The sequence below is a fragment of the Leopardus geoffroyi genome, chromosome D2 (genome assembly GCF_018350155.1).
Source record: "Leopardus geoffroyi isolate Oge1 chromosome D2, O.geoffroyi_Oge1_pat1.0, whole genome shotgun sequence".
NCBI classification, from domain to species: domain Eukaryota; kingdom Metazoa; phylum Chordata; class Mammalia; order Carnivora; family Felidae; genus Leopardus; species Leopardus geoffroyi.
This window is the reverse complement of record NC_059334.1, coordinates 69,820,870-69,848,512: the sequence shown is the minus strand read 5'-3', so window position 1 is coordinate 69,848,512 and position 27,643 is coordinate 69,820,870. Positions and strand designations below refer to the sequence as shown.

Genomic DNA, 27,643 nt, shown 5'->3' with positions numbered 1-27,643 from the left:
TTCCCTTATGTTCATCTGTTTTGTATCTTAAATTGGCAGGGACTATATCTTAACTCTTTCTCTCTCCCCCCACCCCCATATATTTGAGTCATTATAGTGGCTAGAATTGTGCTCAAAATTAAATATGAGCCAGACACTCATTTGCTTGTGACTAACAGAAAGTAAGATTATAGTGGTTTAAACAGATAGAGATTTAACAAAATGCAGAGGTATGTGATTGGTGGCATTGGGTTTGGACATCAAGTTACGGAACAAATGGGGGAAAAAAGTGAAAAAGAAGCCGTGCCAGCTCCCTGTTCCCTTTTACTAAGAAAGAAAAGCTTCTCTGGAAATCCTCGAATTTGACTTTCTCTTAGGTCTCATTGCCCAGAACTGGGTCACATGACCATCTTGGCTGTAATGGATAGTTGGGCTATGTATGTCAGAGCATGCCTTTATTTTGTCTTATTTTTGAAATGCATCTATTTGGGGAAAAGAATTCTAGATTGAGTTTTTCTTTGAGTACTTAAAAGATGCTACTTTCCTGACTTGTTTGCAAACTTCTGTTGAGACATCTGCTGTCATTTTATCTTTGTCTCTTTACATAGATGTGCATCTTTTTTTTTAATTAAAAAATTTTTTTTTACATTTATTTATGTTTGAGAGACAGAGCACAAGTGGGGGAGGGGCAGAGAGAGAATGAGACATAGAATCTGAAGCAGGTTCCAGGCTCTGCGCTGTCAGCACAGAGCCCGATGCAGGACCTGAACCAACAAACTGTGAGATCATGACCTGAGCCCAAGTTGGACGCCTAACTGACTGCGCCCCTTAATTTTTAAAATGTTTATTTTTGAGAGAGAGAGAGAGAGACAGAGAGAAAGGGAGACACAGAATCCAAAGCAGGCTCCAGGCTCTGAGCTGTCAGCCCAGAGTCCGACGCAAGGCTCAAACCCATGAACCATGCGATCATGACCTGAGCTGAAGTCGAAAGGTCAACACACTGAGCCACCCAGGCATCCCTTTTTTTCCACTCTTTTAAGATTTTCACTTTAGCACTGGTTTTAAGCAATTTAGTGGTGATGTTCCTTAGTATAGTTTTCTATGTATTTCTACTTAGAGCTTGTTGAGCTTCTGGGATTTGTGAGTTGATAGTTTTTACCAAAATTGGGAAGTTTCCAGACACTATGTCTTGGAATTTTTTTTTCTGCCTGTGCTGACTCCTCCTCACTCTCATATTTGCTTCAGGGATTCCACCTGCATGTATGTTAAGCTCATGGATACTCTGCTTATATTTTCAGTCTTTTTATTCCCTCTGTATTTCATTTGGGATAGTTTTTATTGCAATGTTTTCAGGTTCTTTAACTTTTGTTTTTTTTTCAGTAATATTTAATCTGAAAGAAATGTAGGGGTGTGTGTGTTAAAAATCTCAGACAACGTTCTTTTAATTTCTAGGCATTTGTTTTGGGTCTTTAAAAAAGATTCCATGTCTCTACTTCTTTTGGCCACATAGAATACAGATCTAATTATTTTTTTTTAATTTTTAAAATGTTTTTATTTATTTTTGACACAGAGAGACAGAGCATGAGCAGGGGAGGGGCAGAGAGAGAGGGAGACAGAATCAGAAGCAGGCTCCAGGCTCTAAGCTGTCAGCACAGAGCCCGAGATGGGGCTCGAACTCACGGAGTGTGAGATCATGACCTGAGCTGAAGTTGGACGCTTAACCGACTGAGCCACCCAGGTGCCCCTCGAATTGTTTTTTAATGTCCTAGTTTACTGAGTCTGTAATCTCTGTCATTTCTGTGATTCTTTCAATTGATTCATTTTTCTCTGTATATGGACCATTTTTTCCCATTTTTTTTTGTATGCCTGATCATTTTCAATTGGTTGCCAGACATTGTGAATTGGGTGCTGGATTTTTCTGATTTCCTTCAGAAAAGGAATTTCATTTCCTTTTCTGATTTCCAAGTACTGTTGGGCCTCGTTTTGGGACACTGTTCTTGGAATCGGTTTGATCCTTTTGGGGCTAGCATTTAACATTTGTTAGGTAGGACCAGAACAGCAATTACCCTAAGGTTATTTTTACTCCACTCCCAAGGCAAGACCTACTAAGTCATAAATTATGAGGTTTCTGATCTGGGTGCCAGGATCAGGTCCTGTTCCTGGTCCTGTATGATCGCTGGGTATCTTTCCACTCTGACTTGTGGGAACAGAACCAATTCCCTGCCCCATGCAACCTTTGGTGATTGTTCTCTCTGTCTAGGTGGCTCTTTCCCTGGCCTTGGTTAGTATCCTCCCATTCACATGCTAATCAGCTGAAGACTGGAGCACAGACCTGTAGGTCTTCACAGCTCCTCCTAACACGTGTAGTTCTCTTCTCTCTAGGTCTCTACTCCCAGCTCTAGCTGTTTGGGCTTCCCTGGTCTCCCGATTCTATCTCCTCAACGCAGGGAGTCTGTCTAGCTTTTTCTGGATCCCCCTGTCTGCACTGCTGTCTGGCACCTGCCTTAGTAAGCGGAGTGCTCACCTTATTCGTCTGCTCTCTCTTATGGTCTGCCCTGCCCTGCCCTGCTGCCTATTTTATTTCTTTAGTTGTTTTAGCAGGAGAGTAAATTCAGTCAATGTTGTTCCATCTTAGCTGCCTTAGCTGCTGGATTACTATAAATTATTGTTGTTCTGTTGATAAAACAGATTGCTGAGGCTGTCAGCTGTTTCCGAAACAACTCTCCTTACGTAGCCTGAAACACCTTGCGTTGCAATCCACATCTCTTGCAAGTACAGTTCATCCTTGTGCAATGGATGTCACAGAAGAGTAACTACAAATAAACTCTGTGAAAGAGAATGTAATTTTCCCCTCTGGCTTCCATTTCCATTCCTGTAATGCTCGCTCTCTTTCATTTCACATTACTTTCTCTTTAGCTGTGACTTCAAACCCTGAGACGTTCCTCTGTTTTCTTTTTTTCGTTTTCTTTTTGGTCAGGGACCAGAATCTATACACAAAATGTCATGACGTTTTGGGATTTGAATTCATGGTATTCTAGTCAACATAGCCTTTGAAGACTTAGGTGTGTGCTTGGAGTTAAGGTGTGTGTGGGTTTGAATAAAGACAGGAATTTGGACTTCAAGCAGCTCAATCTTTTTTTTTTTTTTTTTTTTTCTTGCATCGCCACTCCTACAGTTTTGGATTGTTTTAAAAGAAGGACCGCCCCCCCGCCCCCGGAATTCTGAGATGAATTTAGAAATAGAAGCAGAAAGTTCAAGAAAAGGAACTCTTGTTTTTCTTCTTGTTCCTCAGCTTCAAGAGTAGCTATTGAGGGTTTACCATAAAGGAGTGCTGTTTTTACTGAGACCCAGAAAAGTCACTGACATTGACGATGAGTTCGTACTCTTGTGGAAGAATGACACAAATTGATAAAGACCCAGAATGTGGCACCTGGGTAAATCTGTGAGCTTTCACAGAAGGGTGTGATTACTGAGGGCTGGAGAAGTTAGGGAAGGCTTGGGGACCTAGTTCAGGAAAGAATGATAGAATTTAGAAAAGAGTGGTGTGGGCACAATTAAGACTACGGGAGCCCGTGTTTTGACTAGGGACAACCAGAGAGGTTGCTGTAGGAGCTCCTCTTGGCGACTGCGGGAAAAGTCGAGGCCTATCTGTTGGAGGCCTACGTGCCAGGCTCCGGCATGTGGACTGTGGAGAGCTCTGGATGGTTTTTGATGGGGGGGACGCGGAGGGCATGTTTCGATAGAAGTGGGGGTTAACGTTCATAGAGGAGATGAGGACTGGCAGCAGAGGTGTGAGACCACGGACTCTGCTCCGTCTTAATCACCTTCGTATTCCCATCTGCCAGTTCAAACAATGTTTGTTGTTAAGGTGCGGGTAAAACGTTATCTTTTGCCTTCCGGATTGCTAATGTTCTTGATAACCACTGGCCTTGTCAATGGCATGACAAATATTGTGAAAGAACTTCCTTGTGACCCCAAGTTATTTTGTTTGAAGGGTGAGAGGTAGGCCGATTTGGACTCGGGCTCTTTTAAGCCTTATTTATTTTTCTTTCAACTCATTTTCTTCCATTGTAAGGAAGAGGCACTCAGCCACCGTTAACAGACATTACACAACAGGGCCGCTCCCGATCCGCAGCTCCCCCAACCCTGACAATTTCTGCAGAGTCTTATAAATTTCCTAACCCCACACACACGCACAAGTGAACCAAACGGCCCAGGCGAACACTCCCCAAAGAGCGAGGCGGGGGTACAGACCTCCAGATGGGCAGAGTTGACACAATGGAGCCTCAGGCGCACGTGCAGCAACGCGCAGGCGCGCGCACACGTGACTCTGCGCCGAGGCAGAGTAACCTTCCGATTAGGCGCTCGCGCTCCGTTATTGGCCCCACCGGCCCCCTTGTGTGCGCACGTTCTATTGCGATCCGAACGCGGAGCCCGGGCACCGCCCCCCTCCTCCCCCCGCCTCCCCCCCGCCCACGTCTGAGGTCGGCCCACTCCCTCCGGCTCCGCTCACTCGCGGGCGCCGCCTGCGTCATCGGGACGCGACGTTGCAGCAGCACCGGCGGAGACTTGAAGTGCCGGCAGCTGCAGCAGCCGCAGCCGAAGCCGGCACAGCTGCCGGGTGCGGACCGCGAGGGCGAGAGCGGCTGCGGGAGGCTGCTCGGGCCCGAAGCGCCGCGCCAAGTGCGTCGTCGCCCTCTCCGCTGGACCCGGCGCGACGCCGGCAGGTTGTTCTTATCCCCCGAGCTCCGGGGTTCCTCCTGAGAAGTGGGCCCGGCTCGTGCTGGGTGGGGGGTCGGGATGGTTCTCTCCCTGGGAGACCGGGCCGCGGTGTGGGCTCCCCTGGAGGAGGAGGGAAGTTCCCGTGGACTGAGTAGCCTACGCACCTCATTGCCTTTGAGGCTGCTGGGGTGCTCTGCAAGCAGCTGGTGCTGAGAACAGTCCGATGGCACATGACCATTGATTGGTCTGAGCGTGCACCGTGTGTCAGACGCTGGGTTAGGCACTTTATAGGTACAATCCAGCCCTCCCAGCAACCCCCAGGAGGTAGGATCTAGCATTATGCCCATTTTCCAGATGGGGAAACCCAGGCATAGAAGTTAACCAACTTGTTCAAAGTCACACAGATGGTCAGCAGTGGGTGGTTTGAATTCGTGTATGTTTGGCTTCCGAGGTGAGCCTCCTCCGATCGCTGTTCTTACAAAACCCAGAGTTGGTTCCCCTCAGCCGATAGTCTGGCGCCTCCAGATTTTGATTTACTTATGGACCTCGGATCAACGCTGTAGGGAGGGAGGAGCGAAGCCGTGACTTCCTATTGGCAATCCGCTCTCTCTTCTTCCACTCCTCCAGCTCTGGGGCCACCAGGGACTTTTTCTCGGGCCGCAGCGGGGCTCCCCATGTTTTAGTTACATTCTGCATGGGAAACTGATGGCTGATTTATTTTACAATCGTGAAGAGCTTTCATGCCAGGTGTATTGCTTTCCTATTTTCTCCTGGCCTGTTAGGTTAGGTTGATGCCATGTTAAATTGTTAAGGATGTGCTTGCTATATCATAGTTGTGCCGAGGACAGTAGTTTGCCGCAGCAAACCCGTATGGGGATTATAACGAAATCAGAATATACGCTCCAAATAACAGTTACCCTGGACGTGACCTTTCAGAATTTTAAAGGAATAATTTAAGGCCAGGTTAGAAATAGACAAAAGCTGAAGCAATTTGAGAATTAGGGAGTTTTTATATTTTAGGTTAATCTCTGTTTTCTTTAGCAGTGCACCGTTAGTGAACATTTTCCCTTAGGGTATGAAAAGACATCGAAAAGGGTGAAAGCTTTTAAGTCCGATATTTCAAGATGGTGTGGTTTTGATTTAAAGCTTTGTAGATGTATTAACAGTGCAAATGCCATTGCATTTAAGACATCACGAGAAAATTGAGAGCTCAATTCAGTTTAAGTGGGGAACTTTAGAGGCGCTCTCTCTAAAGGCTCTTGTCTTTACCCATGCTTCCATTGCATAGTATGTATGACCAAAAATTACCAGTACATAATTAAGGAAAATTACCTATTTGTGTGCATACATGTAACTTATATTTAATCAAATAAACACATGGCCTCCATTCTCCCAGGAACTATTCAGTTATTAATGCAAATAAAATAATTCTTCGTCACCTACCTGAAATAAGCTATTATTTACGTTGCACTTTCATGGCTGTTTTATTCAAGAAGTCTAAAGATGCAGATGTTGATTTAAAAAAAGAAAAAATAAGAACAGTCTACCGGAGATGTTGTTGAGTTTAAACACATCAAACACTGTTTTTACACATCAACTAAACATGGTGGAAGCCCATCAGAGGTCATTTGACATCGTATGATGGAACAAAATAACGTCGAGGTCAGAATTTTGAGTTTTGGTGTCTACTGTCTGGCTTATTAATTTAAATGGTGTATATATATATTTTTTTATAGCACATGATCTGGGAGTTACCCCTTGTGACATGGATGAATCTGCACTGACCCTTGGCACAATAGATGTTTCTTACCTGCCAAATTCATCAGAATACAGTGTTGGTCGATGTAAGCATGCAAATGAGGAATGGGTAAGTTGAATAGGGGTTAAAAACATTCAAAGATGTTCATTTTAATGTTGTTTATGAAGGTGGAGAACTGGAAGCGACATAATATCGAGTAGAGGTTAATATCTAAAGAAACTGCCTCCAGCTGTTAGAAGGTATGCCTATGAGACCTCATATTTAAAAATTCTTACGGTTTTATGTTAATTGGGAAGAGACAGTTGGGTAGGATATTTAAGCACAGTGATTATGTTAAAAAGCAAAATACTTTGCATAGAAAAAAAAAAAACCTAGGAGTTGTTTTGGATGGTGTACTTTCTGTATCTGTTTTCCATAATGTAATAAGTATGAATTTTGTAATGGAAATAAAGGGTTTTTTTTTTCTTCTAAATGGGAAATAAATTTTAGTATGAATCTCAATTCAAAGGATATACATTTTCTTGTATTGTGTCCCCCCCCCCCCATTTTGACATAACATGGCTTGTTTAAAATATTTCTTGAACACTCTGCTTTATATAAAAATGATATCAGAGTTTTGGGGGGTTTTTCTGCTAATTTTTGAGAATGTTTTGTCTGGTATTTGAGCAACTAATGAACTCAATGAACAAAATGTTTAAAACAGGAGCAGAATTTGACCCTAACTGGACAGTACAGCTATAATTTAAATTCCAGCCAGGATAAAGGAATGTTACATAAGTTTTACCTTGTTTTTTAATTTAAAATATTTCAAGTTGTATGTAACAACTTGCTTACTAGGTAAGACTTTGTAGTGCTTTTGTGGGCATCTGTGATTGAAGAGGAATAAGATTAACTGTTCCCTGTATGGATCCAGGAGCCTGATTTTATTTACCTGCTACTGTCATGGGCTGTTTAATCTTGCCTTTGAACCTCTGAGTGTGCAGACGTCCTTGCTAGCCATTATCATTCTTCGGTGTTCAATTTTTGCTTATGTTCCAAGTTTTGTTCCAAATGTTGATGATGGAGGGGAGTACCATGAAGGAAAATTACACTGAGGAACTTATACTACCAAAAGAAATCGAAGTACTAGGTTTCTCTTCTGAAATATCTTAGTTTTAGAGAGAAAGTGGACAAGTATAGTTTTCTTGCCATTCAGACACTTTTTCCCCTTAACATTTATTAGGGTGAGTGTGGTTTCAGACCTACTGTCTTCAGATCTGCAACCTTAAAATGGAAAGAAAGCCTAATGAGCCGGAAAAGGCCATTTGTTGGAAGATGTTGTTATTCCTGTACCCCCCAGAGCTGGGTAAGAGTGTTACTGCTTGTTGACCTTTAATAAACAGAGTGAAATTCCAACTTTGTGTGAATCTTATTACTGGGTAGTCTTAATGGACTTAATTCGTTTTAAGAACTTAGGCCCACGTTTATAAACCAAATTATTTCAAGTAATGATGTTGACTCAATTTGTCTTTCCATTCATTTATTCAGTAAATATTGGTTAAACAGTTGATGCTAAGTGATAATTTGGTTGTTTTAGTTTAGTATGACTATAGGGGAAGAGTAGATCTTTTAGATAACTCTAAGAGTTGGTGGGAACCTTCATGTAACTTCTACATGTTGAACTTTTAACTCAATGTTCAACTTCTAGCAAGATGAACAAGGGGTAGCAGGAGAGAGTTTTAAAGCTTTAAAACTATGGCTTTGCCCTACTCTCCTTTTGGTAAGTTTCTGTTGGGGGAGGGTGAGTAGGGATGGAGGGTGTCTGTTGACTACGATAGTGAAGGATGGTTACTAAATGTTAGGATGAAGATTTAATTTATTTTTTTGAGAGAGAGCGCAAGCACGTGGGGGAGGGGCAGAGGGAAAGGCAGAGAGAGAATCCCAAGCAGGCTCCATACCCAGGTCAGAGCCCCCCATGGAGCTCCATCTAATCACCATGAGATCATTATCTGACCCGAAATCAAGTGTAAGATACTTAACTAGGGCCACCCAGTTGCCTCCCAGGTGAGGGCCACCCAGGTGCCTCAAGGATGAATATTTTAAATAGAGTGTATATGGGCTTGTTGTTTCTATCTTGGTGAAACAGACACAAGTCATGCAAAATCATCCATATTACAGTGTAGTATTTGAAAAGAGTCACTCGAATGAGTGGTCAGCCTCTGTTGGCAGTTTGCTAGAGGGATGAGTTAGCACAGGAATTTAGAATCTAATGTGGCTGTGTTCTCCGGCAGTAGAGTTGCCTTTTAAAAGGTATGCCTGGACGTTCAGCTCTCTCTGGGATGGGCCAGTTATCAGGACAGAAATTCTGCCATCTAAGTGCCTGTCCTTTATAGAGATTGCTTGTAATCTGTATAAATATCTAGCTGTACTGCGTGAATGTTCTATTCTGGGTTGGCTTGGCAGGAAGTAGAATTCTGAGTCTGGTATAAAGGGATTTACTAACTTGGAAAAGATTTGTGTGGGACCCAAGCACTTTATGTTAAATATTCAGGTCTGCTCAAGAATGTCTTAATCATAAATATTGTTCCTTTTAGAACAGAAGTGCTATGTTGGTAGAATGGAACGGTCATGATAATTTGCGGTCCGGGAGTATGGCCAGTTCAGGTTAATAGGCCAGTAGAAATACAAATTTAAATAGATGATCATGTGGCTTTCTTTTTAGACCTGGCATCTTATCTAATTCTAATTTCAAATGCTTAAAAGATCAAAATAATACCTTGACTCTAATGTGTTCTTATGTCAGAAGAGAATATAGGAAATTACTTGGTGTTGGTGATAGGAGTGGTTTGGGGTAGGAATAGATGAGTAGTATAGTATATAATTGATTTTTGCTTAAATACAGTTCCTGTTGGAGCTGAACTTGATCTTTGATGTTCTTCCATGGCATGTTTATTTAAAATGATTTTTGGGGCGCCTGGGTGGCGCAGTCGGTTGAGCGTCCGACTTCGGCCAGGTCACGATCTCGCGGTCCGTGAGTTCGAGCCCCGTGTCAGGCTCTGGGCTGATGGCTCAGAGCCTGGAGCCTGTTTCCGATTCTGTGTCTCCCTCTCTCTCTGCCCCTCCCCCGTTCATGCTCTGTCTCTCTCTGTCCCAAAAATAAATAAAAAAACGTTGAAAAAAAAATTTTTAAATGATTTTTAAAATACTTACTAGAGAACGTGAGTAGGGGAGGGGCAGAGAGAGGAGGAGAGAGAGGGAGAGAGAAAATCCCAAGCAGGTTCCATACCTTCAGCGCAGAGCCTGACATGGGACTCAATCCCGTGACCAGTGAGATCATGACCCGAGCTGAAATCCAAAGTCGGATGTTCAACCAACTGAGCCACCCAGGTGTCCCTATTTAAAATAATTTTAAATAATATTTTTATAATATTTTTTTGATATTTGCTACCCTTTCTCTGATACCCTGTTTTCCTGATCTCTAAAGAGATTCATTTAAATATTTTTATATCTTTTATTGAAGGTACATTATGCTTTCCCAACACTTATCTGTGGAAAGCTTACCTTTTTATCCACACTGATAAAGCTATAGACTTTCTCTTTTGAGCAGAACTCTCTCTGAATTATCCCTTAAGGTTTCCTGTAAAGAGAGTCCCCTTCAGCCATATGTTTTCTAATGAAGTAAACATTTAGAGCAAGATGTAGATTTGAATATTAAAAACCCCTGTCAGTCTCAATTTTTCTGTCTGTAAAATGGGGATAATTACTGTGTCAGCATTATTGCCAGATTTAGTAATCTAAAGATAACTATGGTACTTAGCACGGTATTTTTACATGTGGGAAACATTGAAATCTTCAGTGTTCCTGTTGTTGATTTAAGCTCTCTGTAGCTTTAACTCTTTTGGGTTGAGGGTGGGGAGTGAGGCAGGACAGGGAGGCAATTTCCTTTGCAAGTTTGTGACCTTCTCTGAAGGCTAAAAAGTACTTTTCTCAATAAAATGTAATTTTTCTTTATCACTTAGATTTTTGCAATGCCTAACTTCATACTTGAGTTATAAAAGTTATCAAGAAGTGGTAATGTGAGCTCTTTGCCAGAAATCCAATTGTATATTTATGTCTGTGTGTATTTCGTTTCATGTAGGATAAATTTTTCAACTCCAGTATCCCATCTTTGGGTTTGCGGAATGTTATTTATATCAATGAAACTCACACAAGGTAAAAAGAAATTTCTTATATTTCTAATACATCTCAAAAGAAGAACTGTAATAATCAGTGGCTATACCTTAAGATGAATCTCTTCATGTTTTTGAGTTAATAGAACTGAGCTTGTGACACAAGAGGCTTTATCTAAAAATTGGAAGCAGTACAGCCACCTGAGAGATCTGTTACTATTACTGCTATGTAATTATATGGTAACTATTTCATGAGGGTGTAGATATCACCTATAGCTTTCTCTTTTTGTTGTGTGTGTGTGTGTGTGTGTGTGTGTACATTTTAATTTTTTGATGTTTTATTTTATTTTTTGAGAGACATGGAAAGACAGAGTACCAGCAGGGAAGGGGCAGACGGAGAGGGAGACACAGAACCCGAAGCAGGCTCTAGGCTCTGAGCTGTCAGCACAGAGCCCAATGTGGGGCTCAAACTCACAAACCACGAGATCATGACCTGAGCCAAAGTCAGACGCTCAACCAACTGAGCCACCCAGGCGCCCCATTTGTATATGTATTTTTATTAAAAAAATTTTTTTTTAAATGTTTTATTTATTTTTGAAAGAGAGAGAGAGACCGAGTATGAGCAGGGTGTGTGTGTGTGGGGGGGGGGGGGTGGGGGGTGGGCAGAGAGAGAGGGAGACAGAATCCGAAGCAGGCTCCAGGCTTTGAGCTGTCAGCACAGAGTCCGACACGGGGCTTGAACTCATGAACTATGAGATCCTGACCTGAGCTGAAGTCGAATGCTTAACTAAGCCACCCAGGCGTCCCAGTATATATATATTTTTAAAGCTTATTCATTTATTTTGAGAGAGAGTGAGTGGGGGAGGGGCAGAGAGAGGGAGAGAGAATCCCAAGTAGGCTCTGTACTGCCAGGGCAAAGCCTGACGAGGGGCTTGATCCCATGGACCGTGAGACCATGACCTAAGCTGAAATCAAGAGTTGGATGCTCAACCAACCGAGCCACCCAGGGGCCCCTGTATACTGATTTTATATCTGAAGTGTGACAAAACATGGTAAAGATTTATCTGAGGAAAGGGTAGGATTGAATGGCTTACAAATTATTATTATTTTATACTTAAAAATTGAAATCAGCCTGATCTATGGAGTTTTAGAAGATATTTTCCTATATTGAGCAAATGCTCTTCCATTTATTATTAGCTTAAGACTTTTTTTAGAATTCTTCCAGACTTCAGACACATGGGGATGGGCTGTTGGGCATCTGAGTGAGAGAAAAGAGGCTTTGTTTTAGTGAATCTAGGCTAGGGGATAAGGGAGGGGGGAGGGAAGATTGTGTGAAAGTCTGTGAGGCGGGAGAGAATGGCAGCCAAAAATGCTACCAGTCCTTATAATTCTAAGAGTAAATGCCTGGGATAGGTCAGTAGTAGGCTCAGGTGATGAGAAATGTTTTAAATTCTGTGAAAATTTATCTAAGAAGTCAAATACTTAAATTTGAAGGCTTTCTGGAATTACTAATCATTTTGGTGATGAGATCATAATTGAGAATGACAATACTTGCATATATATTAAATGCCCTTTTTTTTTTAATAGAACTAAAATCAAGGGACATATTTTTTCCCATTCCCATGCTACCCTTCTGTCTCTATCTTACATTTAAAGGAGAGAGGAGAAATTCTGGGCCACTGATTTTTTTTTTTTCCCCTTTTTTGACTTGACTAAGATCCTAAGAAAAGGGATCTCATAGAGAGCCTCTTCTTGTTTATGTAAGTAGACATTTTATGTATAAAGTCAGAGGGTTCATTTGTTGTCCTCAGTTGGAGGCAGTTAAGAAAAAAAAAGCATATGCCATATTGACTCAGTGATATGAAACCATTCAATGTGATAATGACTCGGTGATATGAAACCATTCGGTGTAATAAACTGCCTGTGTGGTTGAGCTGGCTGTTTGGCTGTTCTGTGTGTTACATGAAATGAAGGGTAGACATTTTTATACACACACACACACACACACACACACACACACACACACAGAGCTTTCAGTCCATTACAAAAGGATTTCATCAAGAACTGGGACTTTGTGCATTCTTTTTTTTTTTTTTTTTTTAATTTTTTTTTAACGTTTATTTATCTTTTGAGACAGAGAGAGACAGAACATGAACAGGGGAGGGTCAGAGAGAGAGGGAGACACAGAATCTGAAACTGGCTCCAGGCTCTGAGCTGTCAGCACAGAGCCCGAAGCAGGGCTCGAACCCACAGACCGCGAGATCATGACCTGAGCCGAAGTCGGACGCTCAACCGACGGAGCCACCCAGGCACCCCTGAGACTGTACATTCTAATAATAGTTCTGAAAGTATTCACTCAAGGAAGAATTTAGAATTAAATACTTACCCTATTGGACCAAATTTGCAGACAACTAGGAAAGGAGGAAGAAAAAGAGAATGTCAGCAAAAAAGATGAAGGAACGAGTGATTCCATAGTTCTTCCTCAAATTTCTTCAACTGAAGGCTTTTCAGAATTCATGAATTTATATTTGAAATCTGGCCATTTGAATGTCCTTAAGGGGGAAATGATAATGAGGCATTACACAATCATTACACATGGTTTCAAAATATTGCATATGAAGGTTTCTAACCTTCTTTTTCTGAGTTCTCTGTCCCCAAGCCCCCATATAAGTAACACATAGCCACCAACATTGGTGTGCATATGTCCTATCCCTTAGAAATGTCAAATGTGGGGGAAGAAAAAGGGAAAGAACTTCTGGCCTCATGAGCCCTATATAGGTGTTCAGGCCATACTTTAGTTATCCTTGGCTTCCCTTGACTAATTCGCCTTGTCCACTCAATTTGAGAGTTAGCGATTATCTTAGAAGAATTACTATAATAACAAAAAAGCCCTTTATGGTAGGAAAAGACTTCCAAATTATCTCTTTATAGCCCACAGCCATAAGCTATATTGCTTATATATACAGCATTGAACTTACTTTTAAAAAATGTAGTAATAAAATAAGGCATTTTTCTTTTTGTATTTAGTTTATTATTTGCAGAGTACACTATTCAGGCATTTTAGTACACAAATTCCAAGTTTAAATTTTAGTTGAGAGTACATGAAAGAAATTGTGAGTGAAATTGCCACGGATCATCTTGAACTGCCAAGGAGAATTTGCTATAGGATAACACCAGATAGCAGGAATAGATGAAATGAGGCTTTGTTTCTACATCAGGGAAACAGCTGTATAATTTAAGCGGTTCATTTTAGGTGTTCCTAAGTCTTTTTTTTTTTTTTTCCCCTTTCACGTTGCAGGCATCGAGGATGGCTTGCAAGACGTCTTTCTTATGTGCTTTTTGTTCAAGAGCGAGATGTCCATACAGGCATGTTTGCCACCAACGTGACGGAAAATGTCCTGAACAGCAGTAGGTAAGGGGGGGATGCTGTTGTAAAAGGAAGAGACAGGGAAGGGGGGTGGGGCGGGGCAGTATTGCCTTTATTAACCTTGGGACTCTGGGACTCTGTCTCAAGAGGGGTTTCCATTTCCAAATGTCAGATATTAAACTCCAAAGGAAAGCAAGGAAAGGCAGGAGAACAGATGGTTTTGGTGAGCAGTGCCATGTGGGAATAGCAGTCTTGTTTTATGCATTAATGATTGAATGAATGGGTTTCTAATATATGAAAGGAGAGTTGGAATTCAGAGATGCACATATTTCCAGTTCTCTGTTTTCTGTAATATAAATGTTTGGGACCTTGTGTTTTCCTGTTTTATTTGTTATTTGTTTTTTGAACTTGCTACTTCATAAAAAATTTTTTTAATGTTTATTTATTTTTGAGAGAGAGAGAGACACAGAGTGCAAGTGGGGGTGGGGCAGAGAGAGATGGAGACCCAGAATCGGAAGCAGGCTCCAGGCTCAGAGCTGTCTGCACAGAGCCCGATGCCAGGCTCGAACTCACGAACCATGAGATCATGACCTGAGCCGAAGTCAGGTGCTTAACCGACTGAGCCACCCAGGTGCCCCTTGTGTTTCCTATTTTATAACCAAAAGAGAAGCATGTTTGATATTTCTGTCAAATAATTTTTGAGTATGTAGGCACAAATTCTTGTACTAGAAAATCATTACTAGAAATTTTAAGAGAATAAGGTTCTGTCCTTGCTCTCAGAGGAACTTGCTTAGAAAATAGCAGAGACTGGCTTGAAATCAGATCGAACAGGGAAATAAGTCATTCTCAAGTTTAGGCATTAGAATATGGGAGTTTGCATGAAGATCAGTCTCTACTCTGCCTCATTGGTGTGGCCTGTGGTGGACATCTACCTTGATTTGGGGGGCCAGAGACTACAGTGGTTTGAAAAGACTGCTTAGAAATGTAGATCTGGGGGCACCTGGGTGGCTCAGTGGGTTAAGCGTCTGACTTCGGCTCAGGTCATGATCTCACGGTTTGTGAGTTCGAGCCCCGCATCGGGCTCTGTGCTGACAGCTCAGAGCCTGGAGCCTGCTTCAGATTCTGTTTCTCCCTCTCTCTGACCCTCCCCCGTTCATGCTGTGTCTCTCCCTGTCTCAAAAATAAATAAACATTAAAAAAATTAAAAAAAAAAATAAAAGAAATGCAGATCCTGTAGTGTGGCTATGAAGACCTGAACAGTGGTGGCCCATGGTAGGTACTCAGTATTTATTGAATGAATGAGTAAATAGTTGATAATGGAGATTTAATTATCTTGTCAATTACTTGTAAAAACATTCCTGGCCAGATTGAAATAAAGGTATTAAAGGCATCAGTGTCCTGTGGAATTGGTCTTTTGTATTGATGAGTTATGGGGCTGTGTGGAGCTTTGCTCCGTGCTGGTCTAAAATCAGTAGCAACAGTGGGAGAAAAAGGAATTATTTGAAACTCCTTTGGGTTATTATATATTCTATTTTCTAGGTGAAAACCTCCAAGTATGTTTTATCCCACCCAGGTGTTTTGACTAGTAACTAGAATATTAAAAGTGATTTAAGGAGGTTTAATCTCGTATGTTCTTCCCCAAGTCATGTGGAAGATTTACCAAACTGGATTAAATCTTCTCTCTTAACTTCACTGTTTATTGTTGTGTGTTGTTTTAATCTTGAGCGGCGCCTTTCTTACATTACTGGTTTAAAATGGAAAACACTTGTAAATATCTATGCCCCTCTTTGATCCCTCCTAGAGAGTTTTACATATAGTTCTAATAAAGTCACAGTATAAATGAGTAATAAATTAGATCTTCAAAAGAAAAATCTCATGTTACTTTGGCAGTGAGCTTTGGATACCTCTGAACTATATGCCTAAAGGGATAACCTTTCTTTCTCTCCCCTCTGCTAGAGTGCAACTTTGTGTCCCTCACAGCATATCTGGAACGTTTCAATTGATGTTGTTGTTACCCATTGAATTTGAGTTAAATTCTTAAATCTGCCTTCCAGATTCCTCAGGGATTCATTGATTCAGGAATATAATATCCCTAATATTCAGTAGGCAGCCAAACAAAACACATCTAACTTGAGCTTATTGTGTTAATCACATATTAAAGAGAAGATAAGTTTTGTTTTGTGATTTATATCTATGATTTAGAAAATAATGCAGGATGTCACATAGAACCAGTTACATTGTCTTTCTGCTTTCAATTCAGAGTACAGGAGGCAATTGCAGAAGTGGCTGCTGAATTAAATCCTGATGGTTCTGCCCAGCAGCAGTCAAAAGCCATCAATAAAGTGAAAAAGAAAGCCAAAAGGATCCTTCAAGAAATGGTTGCCACTGTCTCACCAACGATGATCAGGTATTAAAAGGCAAAGCAAAAAGCTTTCAATGAGAGCTGTTTTGAGCAAACAGGGACTGAACCATTGGGCTTTCCTAGCACAGTGGTTTTGGTCCAAAAGAAATTGGACATAATCTGATGGGAAAACTAACTCCTTTTTATTTTTATATTTGTATTCAAATTATGTGGGAAGTAGCACTGTGGTAGATTTTAAGGTTCCTTAATCTTTGTTAACTAATAACAGCCACTGAATTACTGCTGACCTCTCTCTAGACTTGTGAGCCAGGTTTCACACACCCATATCTTAAAGGGAGTGGTTTTATATGGCATTCTGCTCACCTAAATGTTCATTTGATCATTTGTTTCTGATGTGTAAAGTCTGCTGTTTGAGTGAAATGAAGATTTTAGTCTGTAATAAATAAAAATGGAAGATTTTAGTCTGTAATAAGTAATCTGTATCTGTGAGTCTATATGTAAAAGTTTAGATGCAGATACAGACACTGAGTCACTTGAAAGCACTTTGAGGTTGTAGGTTCAGAAACTTGAATAGATAAAAGTCAACGTCTATATAAATGTATGTATATGCATTTAAATTCCTTTTCTTCTCCCCCCCCTCCCCCTTAGACTGACGGGATGGGTGTTGCTCAAACTGTTCAACAGCTTCTTTTGGAATATTCAGATTCACAAAGGCCAACTTGAGATGGTTAAAGCTGCAACTGAGGCAAGAGTTTCTGTGATCTGTCATTCCATTTTCCCCATGTTTGTGGATGATGTTAGAGCTCTTCTGTATGGAAATGTTCTTTTGTGTGCTGTGTGCATTCCTGCCCATTCAGCGGATGCCCCCCCTGAGAGATGTACCACAGTAGCATTTGGTGAGGGGCTGAGAGGTGGGTGAAGGGGGCCCTGCCAGCTGTGCAGGATTCCTTGGGTGGGTTGCTTTGCAACAACTCTAAGAGCAGGTGGAATAATCCCTATTTATAAATGAGGAAATATAAAGCACAGACAGATTAAGATTTCCCAGTCATGGCTGGTAAATGATCTCCTGTGATTTCAAGCCAAACCAGGCTTGCCTCTCAACCCTTTGCCTTTTTTCTTTCTTTTTTTTTAAACATAATCAGGGCTGCCTCTCAGAAGACGGAGAGAGTCCACTTGAACTCTCCATTGTGCTTCTCCTTCCCCAGCTCCTTTTTATTGTGGCTCTGGCGGTTTTCAGCCGCGGAAGTATTACAATGCAAGACGTTCATGTTACCGGAAAATGTTTTTCAAGAACGAGTCGTTGATCAGCCTGTGTTTGAGTGATTCTGACCAAATATGAAGTTGCAGAGTGTGATCCAAGTTCGCGTTTGAGTTTGAACTTTGGCATTTTTTTCTTTTACCAGATGAATTTGCCACTTCTGTTTCTACCAGTTCACAGATCACACATTGATTATCTGCTGCTCACGTTCATTCTCTTCTGCCATAACATCAAGGCGCCATACATCGCTTCCGGCAACAATCTCAACATTCCCATCTTCAGGTAAGATCAGCTTGTTTTGAAATGTAAGGTATGGAAAAGATTGTATTTTAAATTTTTCTTTTTTTTCCTTTTACGGTTTGAACCACGTTGCTGTAAAGATGACATGAGCTGCTTTACTTTCATTGTAAAAATTTATTGTGGAAAAGTTGAAAAGTACAAAAAAGCTATAAGACTATCACCGTTCTTCCTGTGTTCTGTATGGAATGCTTGGTGAACTGTGAATACCTCAACTTCATGGGCAATATTTATCAAATGGCTGAAAGGCAATTAGACCACATAGCAAATTACTGTATCAGGGTTGGCAGTAGGGAAGATGGGGGTGGGGGTGGACGGTGGTGTTGGTACAAAGTAGGTGAGAAGAACCACACCTGTGAACTTTGACCTCGTAATTTAGTAACACTAGAAACATGTAATGATTTCAGTAAGACGCCAAAGGTGTATTTTAGAAGTTTTCAGGAGGATGCGGTGGGTTCCGTTCAGAGGAAATAGCATGTGAAGATGCAGAAAGTTTCAAGTGTGTGGTACGGTTAGGAAGCGGCAGACAGTTCAATAGGGTTAGGGTAAGAGTGCAGGATACGGTGGGAAGGGTCAGAGGCCAGAGGTGGCCATCGCGTAGGGAGTGAGAGCTGGGTCAGAACAATTTTTAAGCCGAGAGTTTAGAGTGTATCCTGTAGTTGAGAAGTGGTCAGATTTGCATTTTGAAAAGTCACTCTCGATTAGAGGGAGTTAGAACCATTCTGACTGTATTGTAAGAGTTCAGGCAAAAGATAACGAAGGCTTAGATTAAAATTTGTAGTGGTGCTCTTGGTGAGGAGGGCATAGATTTGAAAAGTATTTAGTAAGGTGAATTTATAAGACCAAATGCTAGTCCAGAGTGGGAGAGGGGTTGATGAGGGAGGGACACTCCTTGATCTTTACCGCCAGGGTACTAGGTACATAGTGGAGCTGAGCACCAATGGGGAATGAACAAGGAGTAGGTTTAGTTGGTTTGGGATATTGAAGGCTCAAATTTCAAAGCATAGAGCATCCCTGAGGTCAGCTCTGAGCAAGCAGTAGGGAGTATGAGGAGGATGGACTTACAGTAACAGGAAGGGAAGTGGGCCTGTGGGTTGTGCACACAGGGTCTCACAAAGTGGCAGTCATCTCCCTTTCCTCAGCCTCACAGTCCAAGGAGCTCCTTCCTAATTGCTGGGCTCAGAGTTCTGTGGCAAACCAGACTCATGTGAATGGTTGAGCGGAGCCATTCATTCATTCAGTCAGCTGATTCTTACCCAGCTATACTTTAGACAAGGGTGAAGAAGTGCTGTGTCCTTTCCTTCAAATTGCTCATAATCTACTGGGGAATGTAGACAAATAGCTCTAATGCAATGTGATATACCCGTACGGGGCAGACATGCTTCTCTAGGGACTAGAACATCTGTTTACTCTTCTGCGCACCTCTTCCCAGTATCGAGGAACCTGGGAAGTTGCATTAGAAAGTCATCAGAAAGTTGGGGTGTCTGGGCAGCTCAGTCAGTTAAGCGTCCAACTCTTGATCTCAGCTCAGGTCTTGATCTTAGGGTTGTGAGTTCAAGCCCCATGTTGGGCTTCGCACTGGGCATGAAGCCCACTGGAGGGGAAGAGTGTCATCAGAAAGTTGTTGGCAGGCATAGATTTAGAGCCAAGAGGAGTGTTCCCTTCGGACTCTAGGGAGGCCCTGCCCTGTACAGTTTGCCTTTCCTACAATGAGAATAACTCCTGTAATCATTCCCTCCAGGTTCTCGGCTTGGAAGTGCTCCTGGAAGGATCACATGGAAATGCATGTTAAAAATTGATAATTTTGCATAATCCAACTTTTCTTTTCATGAACTCTATGCCAGTCGTTGCTTAGCTCGTCTTTCCTTCATACGTGACAGCCAGTCAGTGATCTTACCTGTTGATTCGCAGCTTTCTTTTGTTACGTGCCAACCTATACATTCACAAGTCACTTTCTGGGGCGGGTTGTTCCGTGGGTGGCTCATCTCACATTCGCTATGAACTTCTCTGCAGTCTTGTTCTCAGTGATATTTAGCTCTGGGGACATCTTACTGTTGCCTCCTTATCCTGACTACAGAAGATACTGGAAATATGTGTTGATATTGCTATTTTAATATCACTCTATTAGAGAAGAATTAGGAAGAGGCTCTGCGTTTGGAAAGGTTGACTTGCATATTGTAAAATTTCATCGTAATATAAAAATCCATCCATGTTGTAGAAAGAAACAAGGGATTGAGAAAAGAATCGCTTTATCCCTGTGTAAGTGTACATGAAGCACATTCTTGTTTCACGTTTTGGAAAATTCGTTATGCTTGGTTTGGGTTTGATAAAATTATCATGGGCTCACAGAGATACTCTCTAAGCAGTACTTTCTTGAAAAAATGTCCCCATAGGAGCTTTTGTAACCTCATATTCATTTTGTAGTTCATGTGCCAGAAGCACATTTCAGGATGTCTAATGGTTGGTGCCCTGAGACCCTTGACAGGGTTTTAAAATTTAGCAGTATTTCATAATCCTCTTAAAATCTGTAACACCACCTTTGCAGGGATATCGTACAGACTTCTTTTGGTTGTGAACAGACATTAATAGGGCTTCAGTACACAAAGTGATGTTCTGAAGGCTGATGAATGATGTAAGCGACTGAAACATCAGTAATATGGAAAGTGGAAAAATATCAGCAGCTCAAACAACACGTGGTTTATATTCATGTGGTGTATGTTTTGAAGTAAGTTGGAATTTAAGTATTCGTATAATTTTCTATATAAATAACTAACGCATTCTTCAATATCTAGTACCTTGATCCATAAGCTTGGGGGCTTTTTCATCCGACGAAGGCTAGATGAAACGCCAGATGGGCGGAAGGATATTCTCTATAGAGCTTTGCTCCACGGGGTATGTATGCTGTCTCAGTGTCCTTAAAGCAGTTATAGTCGTTATTCCACAGTAGAAGAAAAAGAGACTTGATTGAGATTTAAAAAAAAAAAAAAAAAAAGAATGTTGTCTGTGTAATTATTTGAGTGGTATTGTTTGGGTATGGGTTTGATGATTATTTTTGTAATCACCAAAATAGAGCTTGGAGGAGCTGTCTTGCTATTATTTACATGAGTAAAACACTTTGTCAGTAGTGAAGTTCTAGGTTTTCATTTGTTGGAAGATTTAACTTGGCTGAGCTTGTTCTAAGTGGAGCGGGCTTGATTTCATGTTTACATTCTCCTTCTGTTCCAGCATATAGTTGAACTACTTCGACAGCAGCAATTCTTAGAGATTTTTCTGGAAGGCACACGCTCTAGGAGTGGGAAAACCTCCTGTGCTCGGGCAGGACTTTTGTCAGTTGTGGTTGATACGCTGTCTACCAATACCATCCCAGACATCTTGATCATACCTGTTGGAATCTCCTACGATCGCATTATTGAAGGTCACTACAATGGCGAACAACTGGTAAGAGGATTGCCCACCCAAAAGTTTTCTTCATTTTCAAGTCTTTTGCTTTTAGAGAAGTGCTTTTGGAATTAGGAGGGTTTCTGGTACTGTTTAAAACAGGATACATGTAGAATGGGCATGGTGAGTAGTTTTCATCTTTTGTGCCCGCCTGATGGGTAGTGCTAATGTGGCGCTTCCCTGCTCTCGGAGGGAGTGGTGTGGCTAGATTCTTCAGTGCTGGCCTCGATCGTGGGATCGGGATCGGGAAATGGGAGAACACTTGGTCCCATGTTGCCATCTCTGCCTGGAGGGTTATATATATGTCATTTTCCCCGGGGTTGTAGTTTGTGTATAAATTGTAAGTTCAGCCTGACGAAATGCTGAGATCATGTTGATAAAGCAATTTAGAATAAATTAACTCGGTAGGTGGCAGTAACTTCTTAGTAAACTTTTATTGAAGTGAGTATAGTAAGTTGCAGAAGAATGCACAGATTATAAGCCTGTAGCTTGAATTATCCCAAAGTGAACATGCCCGTGGAATCACGCACAGCAAGGGACAATATTATTAGCCCCTAGGAGCCCCCCTTGTGCCCCTTTCTTCACTGTCCCTTCAAGGGTAACTGTTTATCTTGACTTCTTACAGAATAGATTGGTTTTGCCTATTTTTGGACTCTTACCTAAATGAAATTGTGTAGTGTGTGGTCTTCTGGTTTTCCTTGCTCAAGTAGGTGTTGGTGGGATTCATCCATGCTGCATATAGTTAGAGAGTGTTCATTCTCATAGTCATGTAGTATTCCAGTGTATGCGTGTACTATGGTTTATTTAGTTGAAAACAGTTTGGTTTCTAGTTTTTTGACTATGGTCAATATTGTATATTTCTCTTGATGAACACAGGTATGCATTTTGTTAGGTAAGTACCTAGCAGTGGAAATGGTTGGGTCATAAAGTATACATATGTTCAGCTTTAGTAGATACTGAGTTTTCGAGAGTGCTCTTACCAACTTCCCATTCCTACCTGCATTGTGAGAGTTCCAGAGAGATTTTGTTTTGCTCTTGTTTAGTGTGGAAGCATGCCAGAAGCTGAAGGACACTAGATAATTAGAGGCTTTACGAATGAAGTGATGAGCTGAACTGTTACCTGAGTTTCTCTTAGGAGACCCCTCCTTGTGTATATTTGTCTGTCTTGAATGTGTGCACCACTCACCCTGTCTTATGAGGCCATATCAGAGTCCTGTGTCCCTTATATGCCTGTCATTGTGCCTTATGTAAATTAATGTTCAGGAAATGTTACTAAATGAATAATAGGGTTAAAGGCCACCGTGGGGCTGGATTTGGCATTCAGTTGCTTCATGTTAGATATTTGGACGCTGGTGATCATCAGACTTCATATTAAGTGGCTTCTTTGACATCTTATTTTTCTCAGAACTGCAAACCGTTCTCCTTCCTGTTGCACCAGTTTTATCTTTCGTTGATTTGCAGTGGTATTTTTTTTTCTAAGCTTTAAATTTTAGTTCCAGTACAGTTACACAGTGTTATGTTAGTTTCAGGTGTACAAGATAGTGACTCAACAATTCTCTACATTACTCAGTGCTCATTGTAAGTGCAGTGTTCACCCCCTTCACCTGTTTCCTACACCCCCAGGTTACCAGGTTACCCCCTCTGGTATCCATCTGTTTGTTCTGTATAGTTTTGAGTCTGTTTCTTGGTTTCTCTCTCTTTTCCTTTGTTATTTGTTTTGTTTCTTGAATTCCACATCTAAGTGAAATCATATGGTATTTGTGTTTCTCTGAGTGGGTTTATTTTGCTTAGCATTATACTCTCTAGTTCTCTCTCTGTCGCCGCAAATGGCAAGATTTCATACTTTTTGTGGCCGAGTAATATTCCATTGTGTATGTATGCACCACATCTGTATCCATTCATCTGTCGATGGACACTTGGGCTCCTTCCATAATTTGGCTGTTGTAAATACTGCAATAAAATAGGGGTGCGTGTATCCCTTTGAAGCCTTTTTTTAATTAATTAATTAATTTATTTTTTTATTTTTCGGTAAATACCCAGTAGTGCGATTCCTGGATCATAGGGTAGTTCTGTTTTTGACTTTTTGAGGAACCTCCATACCGTTTGCCACAGTGGCTGCACCAGTTTGCATTCCCACCAGCAGCGCACGAGGGATTCTTTTTCTCCACATCCTCGCCAACACTTGTTATTTCTTGTGTTTTTGATTTTAGCCATTCCGACAGATGTGAGGTGATATCTCATTGTAGTTTTGATTTGCATTTCCCTGACGATGAGTGATGTTCAGCATTTTTTCATGTATTGGCCATCTGTAAGTCTTCTTTGGAGACTTCTCTATTCATGTCTTCTGCCCATTTTTTAATTGGATTATTTGTTTTTTCTGGTGTTAAGTTGTATCACTTCTTTGTATATTTTAACACTAACCTTTATCACATACTTTGTTTGCAAATATCTTCTCCCATTCAGTAGGACATCTTTTAGGTTTGTTAAATGTTTCTTTTGTTATGCAAAACCTTTTTATTTTGATGTAGTCCCAATAGTTTATTTTTGCTTTTTTTGCCCTTGCCTCAGGAGACCTATCTAGAAAAATGTTGCCATGGCTGATGTCAGAGAAATTACTACTTGTGCTCTCTTCAGGGATTTTTATGGTTTCAGGTCTCACATTTAGGTCTTTAATCCATTTCGAGTTTATTTTTGTGTATGGTGAAGGAATGTGGTCCATTTTTCATTCTTTGCTTGTGGCTGTCCAGTTTTCCCAACGCTGTTTGTTGAAGAGGCTGTCTTTTTCCTATTGCATATTCTTTCCTCCTTTGTCAAAGATTAATTGACCATATAATTGTCAGTTTATTTCTGGACTTTGTACTCTGTTCCATTGATCTATGTTTTTATTTTTGTGCCAGCACCATAGTTTGTAGTGGTGTTTTTGTGAATGGGTGTGAACAGTGTACTAAATGAATTAGCGTTAAGTGTTCTGTTTTTCGTTGACCAAACTGCCTCCCGTAATGAAAGGATTACATCTTGTAGCATCTTGCGTGCTGACGGTTTTCTGACAGGTCTCAGTCAATGAATACGTACTTTCCCTCTTTATTCAGTGTTGTCCTTTTCAATTCAAACCTCCAGTTTCCATAAAAATAACTGGTAGTTTTTGTATAGCGGAATACCTGTTAGCTTTATCTCTTATCCACACTATTCTTTTGAAAATTGGAATTTAGGGAAAACCTAAGAAGAACGAGAGCCTTTGGAGCGTAGCTAGAGGCGTTATCAGAATGTTACGAAAAAACTACGGATGTGTCAGAGTGGATTTTGCACAACCATTTTCCTTAAAGGTGAGTGTTGGGATGAGGCTCTGTTAAAGCCTTGGCGTAGCTCCGAGTCAGAAGATGTGGCCTCTGCCCCTGCCTCTGTTGCCTCCTCTATGTGTGACCTCAGTTTCTTCTCTTGTAAAATGAGGACTATGTCAAGAATGGCATTTCCTAAATTATCCCACCAAAGTATGCCTGTTGGCATGATACTAAATGTCTATATTTGGGAAATAGCGGGGTCCGTATTTATTATTTTTTTTAGTTCGCGGGAATTTTGCATGTTGCTTCATAATATATGTTGCTACTTTATATTATGTTCTAAAATCGCCTTTATGGAAAAATTTCAAAACCTAGCGCCTAAAGTAGGGTACAGTTGACAGTCCAGGATGATGTTCTGTTCTACTGAGTGGAATCTCGCACCCGCACATTCAAAGGGATAGTGCTGTTCTTATGGAGGAGCCTGGGACTGGTGGGTCCCTGGGATCCTGGCAGTTTTAAATTCCTAAGATTTTCAAGTTGGTAAAGAAGGAGAAGGATGAGTATGGAAACTGGGAGCCCAGGGGTAAGGAGCAGAAGTCCTGCTTTTTCCTTTTTCATACCTTTACTTTAAAGACTCTAACTGCCGTGCTGGACGCTTCCTGGCCTTACACGCTTTCACCTTCTAGGAGCCTTGCCATTTCTTACCATTTTGTCTTTTTCAAAACCATTGCACATCTTCCCTGTATTGTTAGGATTTGCTTTTGGATGGAGGTTCTTTTGACTATTACGTAACCCTCAGGTTGTCAGATTTCCTTTAAAAAGCATGGTTGTGTTGATTATCACTAATAGTAATAATTGGGAATGTCAAATAATTTCGTGTAGATGTGAGAAAAGTTATGAGTTTCCCTTTAACTTTTATTTATTTTTATTTTATTTTTTTAATATGAAATTTATTGTCAAATTGGTTTCCATACAACGCCCGGTGCTCATCCCAACAGGTACCCTCCTCAATGCCCATCACCCACCCCTCCCCCACCCCCCCATCAACCCTCAGTTTGTTCTCAGTTTTTAAGAGTATCTTATGGTTTGGCTCTCTCCCTCTTTTTTTTTTTTCTTTTTTCCTTTCCCCTCCCCCATGGTCTTCTGTTAAGTTTCTCAGGATCCACATAAGAGTGAACACATATGGTATCTGTCTTTCTCTGTATGACTTATTTCACTTAGCATGACACTCTCCAGTTCCATCCACGTTGCTACAAAAGGCCATATTTCATTCTTTCTCATTCCTTTAACTTTTAAATAATTGAGTTTAAGCACCACTGTCCCATCCTTTCTATCATCAGTCTTTCGGTTTTGCGCTTGCCAGCATTCTGGGGTGAGTCCGCGCTTCTGAAGGTCCTTGAGTGTGGTACTTCTGCCCTGTAGCGTGGCTCATTTTATAAACTATTCCCTTTTTACTTTTTGAAGAGCAAATTGTATTTTATGTATCTTTATGTAAGCAAGACAATGAGAGTTAATGATTGTGTTGTATTCCCCCATGGCTCCAGGAATATTTAGAAAGCCAGAGTCAGAAACCCGCATCTGCTCCACTCTCCCTGGAGCAGGCATTGCTACCAGCCATCCTTCCTCCAAGGTAAGATTTGTGGAAACGTTGTATACTAACGAAACCAACAAGTATCTATTGTTCCCTCCACGGCATAGAAAAATAGGTTACTTTTCTGAAGAATGTGCATCTTCTCGTTTTCACTTCCTCACTTTGGGGAACTTTTCTCTTGGTTTGATAAAGGATAGTGAAGTGATGGGTTTTCATATTAGTCTGGAGGTTTCTGATTATTTGCCTTATAAAATCTTTTTGAGTGTATGAATTGGGTAAGAGTTCTTACTTGATATATGCTTTTGAATGTGGGAACTGAATTCCTTTTGGTAGTAGGTTAGGTTATGTATATTGTTAGTGCAGAGTATGAAAGAGTTTTCCTATGTCAGTTTTCCAGAACTCAAATTGAATTGTAACTTAGAGAAATTAAATATTAAGCCCTTCCCTTGATGTGTTCAAGTGTTGAAATTTTAGAAATGTTTCAAAATGAGGTATCGGGGGGCACCTAGGTGGCTTAGTCGGTTAAGCAGCAGACTCTTGATTTCGGCTTGGGTCACGATCTCATGGTCTGTGAGATTGAGCCTCACGTTGGGATCTGCTCTGATAGCATGGAGCCTGCTTGAGATTCTCTCTCTCTCCTTACCTCCCCCACTTGTGCGCACACGCTCTCTCTCTCTCTCTCAAAATAAACATTTTTAAAAGATTAAAAAAAAATCAAAAATAAAATGAGGTATCAGGGCACCTGGTTGGCCCAGTCAGTTAAGCGTCTGGCTCTTGATTTTGGCTCAGGTCCTGATCTCACATGATCATGGGATGAAGCCCGCGTGAGGCTCTGTGCTCAGTACGGAGCCTGCTTGGAATTCTCCCTCCCCCTCCCCCACTTGTGCTCTTTCTCTCTCAAAAAAAATAAAAAATAAAAAAATAACGGTAATAAAATGAGATATTTTGCTTTATGCAATTTTTTTGACCAGTCAGTGGGTTTTGGAGGTGATGTACCAATAGACTAGTCCTAACTCAATAAAAGTCTTTTGGTCAGGAGAGTGTGTTAAACCCAATAAAGTATATTATGGAGGAAGACAATGCACAGAAATAATCTGTTGGTGGTTTAAATGTAGACTGTGTAGTGGTTGGAAGTGTCTGATACATTTACGCCTTAATTCTAGATAGTTTGCTTATAAAAGAGTGTGGTTGTAGAGTCTAATTAAAAAAAAATCTTTTCAGACCCAGTGATGCTGCTGATGAAGGTGCAGACACATCCGTTACCGAGCCCAGAAATGCAACAGGTGAATCCTTCCGAAGAAGATTAATTGCCAATCTGGCCGAGCACATCCTCTTCAGTAAGTCCAACGCCAGACTCTTTATAATCCTGCCCTGCAGACTCAGCACATGCAGGGCAGACCACACTGGTTTTGGAGACCGCTGTAATCAGGCTGTACCTCTGGTG

At 41.1% G+C, this 27,643-nt stretch overlaps 1 protein-coding gene across 5 annotated transcripts in view; it reads left to right on the top strand.

Moving 5' to 3' along the window:
• Positions 1 to 27,643, top strand: part of GPAM (glycerol-3-phosphate acyltransferase, mitochondrial) — a 63,246-nt gene that overhangs the window by 21,948 nt on the left and 13,655 nt on the right. For 2 of the 5 annotated variants that reach the window (XM_045438901.1, XM_045438899.1), the window contains exons 2-13: positions 6,438 to 6,568; positions 7,683 to 7,805; positions 10,578 to 10,651; positions 13,907 to 14,020; positions 16,236 to 16,382; positions 16,986 to 17,082; positions 17,741 to 17,877; positions 20,685 to 20,784; positions 21,118 to 21,330; positions 24,540 to 24,653; positions 26,153 to 26,238; positions 27,421 to 27,536. In XM_045438901.1, the coding sequence (XP_045294857.1) occupies positions 6,467 to 6,568; positions 7,683 to 7,805; positions 10,578 to 10,651; positions 13,907 to 14,020; positions 16,236 to 16,382; positions 16,986 to 17,082; positions 17,741 to 17,877; positions 20,685 to 20,784; positions 21,118 to 21,330; positions 24,540 to 24,653; positions 26,153 to 26,238; positions 27,421 to 27,536 (1,423 nt within the window). In that variant the 5' untranslated portion in view covers positions 6,438 to 6,466. Of the gene's footprint in view, positions 1 to 4,495; positions 4,707 to 5,519; positions 5,665 to 6,194; positions 6,364 to 6,437; positions 6,569 to 7,682; positions 7,806 to 10,577; positions 10,652 to 13,906; positions 14,021 to 16,235; positions 16,383 to 16,985; positions 17,083 to 17,740; positions 17,878 to 20,684; positions 20,785 to 21,117; positions 21,331 to 24,539; positions 24,654 to 26,152; positions 26,239 to 27,420; positions 27,537 to 27,643 lie in introns of those variants that run through there. The other 3 variants (XM_045438900.1, XM_045438898.1, XM_045438902.1) reach the window with 3 other exon arrangements.